General features: G+C 41.9%; 1 protein-coding gene and 1 long non-coding RNA gene across 2 annotated transcripts in view; one reads left to right on the top strand and one right to left on the bottom strand.

The window, feature by feature from the left end:
• LOC309500998 (zona pellucida sperm-binding protein 3-like) lies at nt 1-2602 on the top strand. The gene is made up of 8 exons (XM_082172845.1): nt 1-802; nt 1314-1432; nt 1510-1613; nt 1696-1873; nt 2008-2125; nt 2208-2290; nt 2363-2454; nt 2524-2602. The coding sequence occupies exons 1-8, from the start codon at nt 266-268 to the stop codon at nt 2589-2591; spliced, it is 1299 nt and encodes a 432-aa protein (XP_082028971.1). The 5' UTR covers nt 1-265; the 3' UTR covers nt 2592-2602.
• A 5047-nt stretch (nt 2603-7649) lies between these two features.
• The window catches only part of LOC309503405, a 311403-nt gene continuing 306764 nt past the window's right edge, over nt 7650-12288 (bottom strand). The window contains exon 3 of the long non-coding RNA XR_014207632.1: nt 7650-8033. This is a non-coding gene — a long non-coding RNA (uncharacterized lncRNA). The remainder of the gene's footprint in view (nt 8034-12288) is intronic.

Genomic DNA, 12288 nt, shown 5'->3' with positions numbered 1-12288 from the left:
CGAACGCAGCCAAAGTTTCTAACATGGATAAACTGTCAGTTTCCTAATTGCAAAAAGACTGTAGATTAAAACCTCAAGCCTTTTTTTGGCTAGTGACATTATAGCACGCTCTCATTGGCTAATGCATAAACTCTACAGGTCCAGAGGAAAATCAAAGGTAATCAATTAAGGTAAAAGGGGTGGAGCCACCTTAATTCAAAGGTATACAAACAGGCAAAGCCAATTACTGGTGTGTGTTGTGGTGTTTGAGTCAAAGTTTGTTAGGATGGGGTTCTTGATAGTTGTCTTAGTGATTGTTGCATTTGAGCTGCATGATGTCTGGGGAAGTTTGAGGTACAGTCCTAGTCCAAGAAGCATGGGGCCAAAATCAGATCCAGCTTCCAGAAGTCCTGCCCTTTCTCCTCTAGGGCTCTGGAACCCTTTGCAAGTGGCTTCTCAGTTTCAGAGTCCTTTGGGTCCCAACTTCAAAAGCCTTGCACAGGAGCCTTTTGGCCTTCAGGAGAAGCAGCTGTTGCAGGGTCCAGTGAAGCCTTTGGATTGGAGGTATCCCACTGTTGCTGAGGTGCAGAGTGAGTTGGTGGAGAACTTCCCGATGAGGCAACCCGTGACTCCCGGCAGCGTAGCGGTTCAATGTGGCGAGAACAGGGTTCTTGTAGAGGTCCAGCAAGACCTTTTCAGCAATGGTCAGTTGATCCAGCCAACTGGTCTGTCTTTAGGTGGATGTCCTGTTGTTGGTCAGGATCCTGAGTCTAGAGTGCTCATCTTTGAGTATGAATTACAGGACTGCAACAGCGTGCTGATGGTAAGAACTCATGAATCTTAATGGGTTATTTTGGTGTGACAGAAGAAAGCCAAAATCTTTCAAGGAAAGTCGGTTAACTTGGTTGTCATTTACAATTCCAGGGCAGCTAAGACCAAGTTCTATTTATTTAAATGGAGGAAAAATCCTGAATTTTCAAGCTACTTGCCTTTTAAATAACCCTTCAAACCAACATCTGATGTAAACTATCCCACAAACGGTATGAAAGGAGCTTAAGAAACCAGAACAAATCTTGTGCCTTAATAGTGTTAAAGCTAGTTTTTACCCAGGAACAGCCAATGCGCATGTCTCCAAAACATTGACTATCTCTGGCAACACTGGAGCTTCTGAGGGCAGCTGTAGTGATGTGAAGACTTGACTAATTGGTGATTTGCTCTTCAGGAATTCTTCCATATTGCACAAGTGCACTTTCTCCCATTCATGGCAATATGAGAGTCTTGGTATATGTTAAGTCTCTGTGATGACCCTCTTGGTAACCACAATCTTTTTCCAGATGAATGAGGATGAACTTGTCTACACCTTCTCTCTTACCTACACCCCTGAGGCGCTTGCGGGTACTCCGATTACCCGGTCCGATGGTGCAATTGTTGGTGTACAATGCCATTATCAAAGGTAAGTGATCTCTGTGACTTTCTGCACTTTCTCGTGAAACTGGGAGACCATTTAATGGGTACTTTCATGAACCGCAGGCTCCAAAATGTAAGCAGTGATGCCTTGAGGCCAACATGGTTCCCTTATGCCTCAACCAAGGCTGGTGAAGAAGTCTTGCTCTTCTCCCTGAAGATCATGATGGGTTGGTACAGGTTTTTTTTCAATAAAATAAACCTTTACCCTTGCAATTGTGGGTGGCTGTGCCTAAAGTGTTTTTTGTATAGATGATTGGTCCTATCAGAGGCCTTCATACACCTATTTCCTGGGTGGTGTTATTAACATCGAGGCATCTGTGAAGCAGTACAATCATGTGCCTCTGCGTGTGTTTGTGGACCGCTGTGTGGCCACTCAAGTACCTGATGTGAACTCCCTTCCAAGATTTTCCTTCATTGAGAATCATGGGTAAGGTCATGGCCCTTGATGTGGTAGGACTGTTTAAGTTGCTTTTTGTAACCACAGTCATGGGTAAGGTCAAGTTGCTTGATGCTCTACAGTTGACATTCATGAGTTACTCTTTGTGATTGCTTTGTCGTCAGGTGCTTTATGGATGCCAAAACTACAGCTTCCAGCTCCCGCTTCATGCCTCGGTCCCAGGTTGACAAGCTCCAGTTCCAGCTGGAGGCATTTATGTTCCGGGAGGGCAACAGTCCTTCTGTATGTACTATGAATATCATGCGTTAATTTGACTTATCCTCCATCTGCTTTGGTCTTGTGACTTGTTTGTCATGCCTTGCAGATCTACATAACGTGTATTCTGAAGGCAACTATTGCTTCTGCACCCAGTGACGCTCAGCGCAAATCCTGTTCCTTTGCCAATGGGTACATGGGTTTTTTGGGGGTTTAAGTCGACTTTTCTGATGTTGTAGGTTTCATGTCTTTGTCTTTTTGCAGGTGGTCTGCTGCTGATGGAAATGACCAAGTTTGTGGTTGCTGTGACTCAACATGTGGTCCTGATGGTGAATTTGCTGCTTCTCCCTATGGAGGTTGGTAGCATTTGCTCTTTCTAAGGTTGCTTTTATTCAAGTGCTCTAACTTGGCTCTCTTCTCTCTAGGCATTCAGTGGGAAGGCAAGGCCTCACTTGGTCCTGTAATGGTTCAAGGGCAAAAGAGAGGTTCTTAATAAAACTGACAAACCAATCCTTGCTTGTTTCTGACTTGTCATTTTGCATCAAATACCATACAACCATAGGCTTCCAGAAGTTTATAAAATTCTGTATAAATGGGTAATCTTAAATTGAGCATTTTAAATGCAGCTACTGTAAGCCAGTGGCGGTTCTGGGGGGGGGGGGGGCAGTGCCCCAGTGTCAACAAGCTTGGCCGCCCCTCTGGCCCCCCTAAATTTGGAATCGTAAAATCACACCAAACAACTGCGCATTTATTCAGTTGCGGCGCCTTCATTTAGGCTACACTGCAGCACGACGTATATTCACATCAAATGTTAACGCAGAGGAACGTGACACTGCAGTTCACAAAAGTTCATTATTTGCATGTGCTTTAAAGCCTTGCCAGTTAAACATGTCATTCGCTGCTGATGCGCTGTTCAAACATACGCTTTACTGAGCGTGTAGGCTACACTCGACGCGTACATGCACTAAAAGCCTGTTCCTGGAATAAGTTATCTTTTGAGTCTTATATTGCGCTAATACTGTCAAATACAGACATTGTTTACATAAACAAAGTTGGTTATGTCTAAAGTGAAAGCAAACAGAAAATTAATTAAAATCTGCTTGTCATATGCGTGTATATTAGACGCGTCGCGTGCAGTTCTTAAAGAGACAGTAGCCCTAATAATAAACATGCTGCCGCTTGTACTTAAAGAGATAGTTCACCCAAAACCAAACAGTTGCTGGTCCCCATTGACTTCCGGTACATCAACTGTTGTGGTTACTCGCATTCTTTCAAATAACGTTTATTTTCAACAGAAGAAAGACACTTATTCATGTTTAAAACAACTTAAGAGAGTAAATATGACTTTTTGGGGGGAGAACTATCCCTTTAATGTTAATAAAACAACAAAATACACAGAGGAAATCATTCACTGCTCTTGACTGAGAACTTTAAGTCTGTTGTGTTTTATTTTCATATTTGTTCATTTAATTACTTTCTCATACTGTTAAATACACCTATAGCTGAAAAAATAAAGCAGTTTATTTCATTTGTATATTAAGTTGTGTATGTGTAATATGTATCTCTGTTCTTAATTTTTAATAACAAAGAAAATAATGACAAAGATTTTTATCTTTGCCTTTGGCCTAAATGTCTGCCATTCTTTTTTATTTTATATTTTGTTACCTATAAGGCTATGTTTTTAAAATAGGGAAATTAGTTTGGCTGTAATGCTCAGTCACTTGCAAAATAGTAAAACCAACATGAAAAAAGAATCGTGATAAAATCGTGATTTTCCTGAAAAAAAAGAAATTGTGATATATTATTGCCATATCGCCCACCCCAGGTGTAAAAAAGTGCCTAGATGTGCTTAGATGCTAAAAATGTGTTATTATTGATCATTATATCACACTACAATTAAACATAATGAAACATTCATTTGAATTGAAATTGTTTTATTAGCTTCGCTAATATAATTTATTAGCTTTTTCTAGAGATTGCAGTCATACATGACATGGTGAAAAATGACTTGAAATAATACTGAAAATAGGTTAAGATGAATGTTAAAGGTGTGCCCCCTAAAAGCACAAGTGGCCCCTGCCTGGCCCCCCCCCCCCCCCCCCCCCAGTTACTGTGGTCTAGAACCGCCACTGCTGTAAGCTCCAAGGTTAATTGGTATATCCTTTTGAAGCCATCAGTTTACATTACATGTTTTTCGTTTAACAGCAGAATTTCCTAACGAAAAACATATCCATGATTCTCTTAAGAATTTGGCAAGCAAGTGATTCCAAAACTGCTCTGCGGGAACACCTTGTACCATGAAGCACTGCTGATGTAATAGAGTTGGTCTCCCTATTGTATTCCTGTGCTCTCACAGTTTGTATATGAATATTGTGATGCTTAATAGTTTATAATAAACTTTATCTGACGTTTGATCACTAAGCCCTAGAGGTCATACAAAACTAAACACACCCTCTCTCTCTGGGATCTGTATTTATGAATCTCTAGTCTATCATTTGAACTCAGGTTCTTTTTAGATTACAGTAAGTTTCTGTCATGGACAAGCTTGTTTGTAAAATTGTGAATGAATGTAGATAATGTAAAATCTTCTAGTGACTTTCCAGGCTGTTCTCGTTTGCTAATGCAGTGGTTTTCAGTCCTGAGCTGTGTCGGAAATCAAGTACTTCCCTATTATGTAGTATGTGGAAATGCAGTACGCCAAAATATTATGTCTGAATACATAGTATTGGAAAAACAGTAGGTGAAAAGTGATTATTACTTCTGTGAAAATTCTGAAGTGTGCATTCAATGGACACTTCACTCTCCCATGAGGCCACGGGAGAGGATTTATGAATACCAGTAAAGCGACGCAACTGTTGCTGGTAGGTCACAAGACCATAACATGGAAGATGTATTATGGTCTGAATTTCATTCATACTATAGAGAGGATAAATTCTTTTATTTATTGGTCACAAAGTAAATTCCAATGTAGTACCTATTCAGACTGTACATGATTTCGGAAGCTGATTTTCGAGCACTTGCGCATAACTTCACTTTTTTTTGTTTAAACAGAAAATTATGGTATTGTTTTCAAAAACGTGCACTTTAAAACCCATTTTTAAATGTTTGCGTTTTTAGGCCTCCAAAACTCTGTGGTGATGAAAATAAATGGCCAAAATGCATAAAAAGTTGTCTGTTTTTAGTTGAAAATGGTGTCTTGTAAATGTCCGCTCAATAGCTGCATCCGAAATCACATACTCTATTGAGTAGGTATTTATTTTGAATTAGTAATTATTTCACAACCTCTAAAAAGTATGTTAAGTGTAGTATGAATGAAATATATATACTACATTCACCATGTTATCATTGTCATGTGACCTTCCAGCATCAGTTGTCGCTTCACTGCCATTCACAAATCCTCTCCTGAGGCCTCATGGGATAGTAAAGTGTCCATCGTATGAACACTTTCGAATCTAGCCGGAAGTAGTAGATCATCTGGGTACTTTTTGCCTACTCTTTTATGAGTTCTGTAAATTCGAACATACTTCTTTTGTCATATACTGTTTTTCGCCAACTATATAGTAGGGAAGTATGCGATTTTGGATACAGCCCTTTTATCAAATAAGAGAGACTGACCCCGTGTCTCAATGTCCATACTATCCATCCTAAACAGTATGTGAGATAAAAATAAGTGTGTCCCAAAACATAGTATGTTGAAAAGAGTATGCCAGAAGTCCCCAGATGGTCTACTATTTCTGGTCGATTTTCGAAGTGTGGATCCGTGCTCAATATAACGGCTAATATTGCCCACAACCCATTGCGCTTTGGAGGAGGATTCAGTTCAGAACTACAAACACGAGTTAAAAGTGTTTAGAAAACTACAAAACATGGGTGATGTGTGCGACCGATGGTCAAGAAGAGAGTCTTCACAAAAACAGTACATACTGTTAGGGTATAGTATAAGTAGGCGAATTGAGACACAGCAAGACAAGGGCTGCGTTCGAAACCGCATATTCAATGAGTAGGTACTTAATTTCAATAAGTACTTACTTCGAAAGCGCTAAAAGAGTAGGTACTTTATAGCCTGATCTCGTTAAGTATGAATGCGAACCGGACATCTGCCATGTTGACGTTATCATGTGACCTACGACGCGTTATCACAAGCGTTAACAAGCGTTAACACGTTTAATTCATCTGTCTGTACACTCAAAAAAAAAATTGTGTCTAAACATAAGATTTATGTATTTGAATTGCATAACAAATTCCCATGCATTTGGTTTATATAGTTTTAACATAAACCAATCAATACTCCTGAATGTGATTCATATGTTTAAGTCATACATAAATGAAACAGATAAGATTTATGTAATTGTATTAATAAACTGAATGTGATTTATATTTGTCAGTCATATGCAAATGAAACAGGTAAGATTTATGTAATAGTACACAGAAAAACGCCCATGTTAAATTAACACTGCTCAGTGTTCATATGTGTGCACACTACAGAGGTAAAGCGGTGTTGAAGTTAATGAGATAATTAAGTGATGATTTAGCATAAATTATGAACACCTGCTGTTAACAAGCAGAATCACTGAAGGAAAGAGAAACACAAGAACTACAACTGACTTCAGCCACAGCCTTAGATGAAATCAACTGAAGAGAAAAGAAGACATTAAATCTGTGAAGATCTCAGCAGAGGAGGATTAAACAACTCCACAAACAGAATTACCAGCTTCACTTATTACTAACCAGACTGACTTTATTTCATTTCCGTTTGAATGAAAACAATAGGTGTATTTTTAAGTCACCATGATGGTGGTTAGCGTTTGCTTTAGGTTGACTCTTTAATATAAAAATTCTCTGGCTGCTATAATTATGTGTTTATAAAACGCGTTTGTTGCAGCAAAAAAGCCAAGAGAAAAAGAGATCAGGTGATGTTGGCTGTTTATTGATGATGATGACAAAGTCATCATCATGTAATTGCCTGATTCGCTGATCTTGTTCAGTGTCTAATGCTTTGATTATATAGGACTTGTGTTTTTTTTCTTTTCTTTTATCCCTAACAGAAGCCATTTGATTTTGCAGCATGAAATCTATCAAACAATATACTTTTTTTTTTTATAGTTAGTGCACAAAAACCTTTCATCTATGGCAATACTTAAACTCACACAGACATCAAGAAACAGCATATGAATCTCAACAATGGTGACAAAAGCTACAAAAATCCTGATGCATAATTTATTAATGCCGCAATGCATGCTGGGAGATATGGGTGAGTTTTGATTGTTTGTACCCAGCATGCACTGCAGCATGAAGCATTTCATTGATTGTCACCATTGTTGAGAGTCATACACTGATTCTTGATGTCCAAGTAATAATGTAGAAAGTTTAATGCACTAAATGTTTTTAAAATTATTTATATTATTTGATTAACTGTTGGATCTAATGCTGTCAGGTCACTCAGTTACTATAACAATTAAAACAAAATCACATAACCCCAATAATCAAAGCATTAGACACTGAAAAAGATAAGTGATTCAGGCCACAATGATGATTACACCTTCATCAATAAACAGCCAACATCACCTGATCTCATGTTCTCTTGGCTTTTTCGCTGCAACAAATGTGTTTTATAGACACATAATTATAGCAACCAGAAAAAAATTACATTACAGAATCAAGGGTCAAGAGTCAAACTAAAGCAAACGCTAACCACCATCATGGTGACTTAAAAATATAACTATTGATTTCATTCAAGCGGAAATGAAATAAAGTCAGTCTGGTTAGTAATAAGTGAAGCTGGTAATTCTGTTTGTGGAGTTGTTTAATCCTCCTCTGCTGAGATCTTCACAGATTTAATGTCTTCCTTTAGCTGTGGCTGAAGTCAGTTGTAGTTCTTGTGTTTCTCTTTCCTTCAGTGATTCTGCTTGTTAACAGCAGGTGTTCATAATTAATGCTCAATCATCAGTTAATTATCTCATTACCTTCAAGACCGTGTTACCTCTGTAGTGTGCACACAAATGAACACTGAGCAGTGTTGATTTAACATGGGCGTTTTTCTGTGTACTGTTACATAAATCTTACCTGTTTCATTTACATACGACTGACAAATATAAATCACATTCAGTTTATTAATACAATTACATAAATCTTATCTGTTTCATTTAGATATGACTTAAAAATATGAATCACATTCAGATTATTGATTGGTTTATGTTAAAACTATGTAATCCAAATGCATGGAAATTTGTTATGCAATTCAAATACATAAATCTTATTTTTAGACAATTTTTTTTTTTTGAGTGTAAATATCTTGATATTGATTAAACTTGCTCATTTTGTGGTCTTTTTGAAGAAACTGCTGCACATTTATTTTGTGAATACATTTAGGTTTAATTTAAGTTCTTATATTTAACCCTACTAATGTGACCCACCGTTTTATCCTTAACGATATTATTTATTTTTATTACGAAATCCAAAAATGGTCATCTCTTAAATATGTTGTTAATTTCTTTATTTTATATCCAAAAATTTTCATCCACAAGCAAAAGTAGCTTAAATCTCCTTTATGTTTTCCTCTTTTTCTTGTTGAATTTAACTCGTTTCATCCCTCAGGCCTAGACCTATAAATAACAAAAAATTCATTTTTTAAATGTATTATAATGAATTATTTAAGAAAATATATATTAAGATATTCAACCTTGTAGGTTCTTCTTCCTGTGTATAAAATCTCATATTATGTATGCGAACCCATGACATATATATATATATATATATACATACACCTCATAACATCAGTAACTCGACAGCCCTACCTAGAACGGTTCTCTTACGAGAGGTCTCTCGTACTGCGTAAGATATCTTACGCTAGGGGAAAATCCTTTTCCGCGAGATATTGAAGCCAAAAATTATCCTTAATTTTGTAATAATGCAAAACGCGTTGCAGCAGCAATGCAGACATAGGCGAGACAGCTCGCGCGCCTATTGGCTGCTCTGCGGCAACTGCAGCAGCCTATCGAGCGAGGCCTGGCGTGACGTCAGACCCAATCAGGGCACTTCGCGCCCGCTGCGTCACGTCCCGCCGAAATGGGCGTGGTCTAGGCCTATAAATATCGCTCGCAGGCAGCTATTATCTGATTTTTCATCCTTCAAGCGAAGCACACGCATCGCTGGAGCTGGATAAGAAGCCGCGCCGTCTGAAAGAGAGCACCTTCAGTGGGACGAGTCACTGAAGTCGCTGGCCGCGCCGCCTTCCTTGCCTTCCTGCTGCGCTTTCCGGCATTATATCCTTTCTCTGCTACTGTGTTTATGTATGTGTGTGTGTTCGCCGCCGCGACACACACTCCCATTGCACTAAAAGAGCTGGGCGTCTTTTTCAAGACGCCCCTTTTCCTGATCACGCAGCTCTCGCACTCGCTGACGGCGACTGCCCTCACTGCGAGTTAGGTACTGCCTATGGTGACTCTGAGGACTCACCTGGCATCCTTCTCCGAGACTGCTCCTCCGCCCGGTGACCTTCAATTTCTCATACATATTCCCAGTTCCCTGATCATGCGACTGGAAATATCAATATTGCAGCAGGCGAGCCTGTTTTAATACAAGCGCGCCTGCAAGCATACGCCGAAGAAAGCATGTGACGCTCTTATATGCTCGTGCATCCGAAAACCTTTGCGTTCCCCCCTGTGGCTCAGTGGCGGAATCATTGGTTTTTCTCACGAGAGACCGGAGTTCGAATCCCGGTCTAGCGCCAGTTAAAATTATGCCGCCAATGCTTCGCTCTGTCAGTTCCCTGAAAAGCGACTGCAGACGTGCATTTTGCAGCCAACGAGCGCGTTGCACAACCCGCTCGCCTGCACCCAAACACCGTTTCTATGGTTTCCGTGCGTCACTGGCGAAAGGAGAAAAGAGCGTTTTCTGGTCCCCCCGCGGACGGACCGACCTCCTCTTTCTCGTACATTTCTCATTCCCCTCTGAAGTTCGGGCGACTGGAAATGTCAGTATTGCAGTGAGCAAGCCTGTTGTAATACACGCATGCCTGCAAACAAACGCCAGCACGTTGACGCTCTCTTATAATACTTGCGCTAACTGAGCTACAATGTGTCTCCCCCTGTGGCCCAGTGGCAGACTCTCAGGTTTTTGCACGCGAGAGACCCGCGTTCGATCCCCGGGTCTACCGGCAGATAAAATTATGCCGTCAATGCTCGCTCTGTCAGTTCCCTGAAAAGGCGACTGCAGATGTGTATTTTGCAGCCAACGAGCGCGTTGTACAACCCGCTCGCCTGCACCCAAACACCGTTTCTATGGTGTTCCGTGCGTCACTGGCGTAAGGAAAAAAGGGAGTTTTTCTGGTCCCGCTGCGGACGGACCAACCTCCTTTTTCCTATACATTTCCCATTCCCCTCTGGAATTCAGGCGACTGGAAATGTCAATATTGCAGTGAACAAGCCTGTTGTAATGCACGCAGGCCTGCAATAAACGCCAGCATGTTGACGCTCTCTGTTTCTATGGCAACTTCTCGCTCGTTCAGTTCCAGTAAATGTGACTGTTCCAGTGTATCCTGCAGTAAACAAGTCGGTTCTGTCACCCGCTTGCCTGCACACAAACGCCGTTTTTACGGCTACCCAGATAAATCCCATAAGTGTGAATTTTTCTGGTGTCCCGGCCACGGCCGATGGTGCTTTATGTGTAAGAAGAATGCCCACTGCCCAGTGCCCATCTCTACACACAAGCACAGCCCGTCACACAGGGCTCGCGCACATGAATCGACTCAGACCGATTGCGCTTCAAACATGGTGAATGTGCCCACTAACACCACGTTATGCATGTCTCACGGTTTCTGTAAAAACGAAACCAACGTGCACTCGCTTCACGCAAGCGAACGATGCTTTTCGGTGTGATAAATGTGCCCGCTGTCCCGCGCCCACATCCACACATAGACATGACAGTTCCCACGGGAACCGCCCAGCCCTCCCCCTCGCGGTTAACCACCGCAGAGGAGTCGAGCGCGGGCAATCTGCCCGCTGTCATCAGCGCGCCCCATGCCTCAAATGTCACGAGCGCCACGCTTGTGTTACAGCACACCGAAGCTTCTCCATCGCTGAGCGAGCGGAGCGCGCTTCGTATTCAACCCCTAGCTATCCATGCAGACGCATGGGCAAAGCTACCCGGGGTTTCGAAGTGGGTGCTGAACATTATAGAAAGAGGCTATTCGCTGCAGTTTCGCCGACGCCCTCGTCGCTATGTGGCGCGCGTCGAGACCACGGTAAAAACAGAAGTAGCACATCTACTTCGAGCCGAAGTGACGAAACTATTGAGCAAAGGGGCCATAGAGCCTCTCTCTCAAGTTCAGAGCGAAGGAGGGCTATACAGCAGATACTTCCTGGTACCGAAAAAAGACGGGGGTCTCAGACCCATACTAGATCTAAGGCAACTGAATAAAGTGCTTGTGAAGCGACAGTTCAGGATGCTCACGACCAGGCAAATCCTTGTGCAGATTCGCCAAGGAGATTGGTTTTGTGTCAATAGATCTGAAAGACGCGTATTTTCAAATACAGATAGCGTCACGTCACAGGCGATATTTGAGATTCGCCTTCGAGGGCCAGGCATATCAGTACACAATCCTGCCGTTCGGTTTGTCCCTAGCACCCCGTACATTTACGAAGTGCATGGATGCGGCGCTCGCACCCCTCAGAATGAGAGGCATGCGAGTGCTGAACTATTTGGACGATTGGCTGATTCTAGCGCAATCTCGCGCAGTGCTCATAGAACACACGACCATTTTACTCGATCACCTCGAGGATTTGGGTCTGAGTGTCAATTGGGCGAAGAGCTCCCTGTCACCCAGTCAGAAAATATCTTTCCTGGGCACAGAACTGGACTCACTATCCATGATAGCGCGACTATCACAACAGCGCGCGGTAGACATTCGACGCACAGTGAACTCTTTTCGCTGCGGCGCGTCTGTCCCGCTCAAGAGATTTCAGAAGATGCTAGGTCTCATGGCCTCAGCATCGTCAGTGCTCCAGCTGGGTCTGCTCCGCATGCGCCCGCTGCAGTTTTGGCTGAAAGCGCGAGTCCCACGCGAAGCGTGGGCACCCGGTTTGCTTCGCCTCAGGGTCAATCAGAAATGCGTTACAGCTCTGAAACCCTGGAAAGCGAACGACTGGTACCAATCAGGTGTAAGCCTGGGGACTTCCTCGAGGGTGAAAGTG

This window comes from Leuciscus leuciscus (genome assembly GCF_965113295.1).
Source record: "Leuciscus leuciscus genome assembly, chromosome: 1".
Taxonomy (NCBI): Eukaryota; Metazoa; Chordata; class Actinopteri; order Cypriniformes; family Leuciscidae; genus Leuciscus; species Leuciscus leuciscus.
This window is presented reverse-complemented; position numbering and strand designations above follow the sequence as displayed.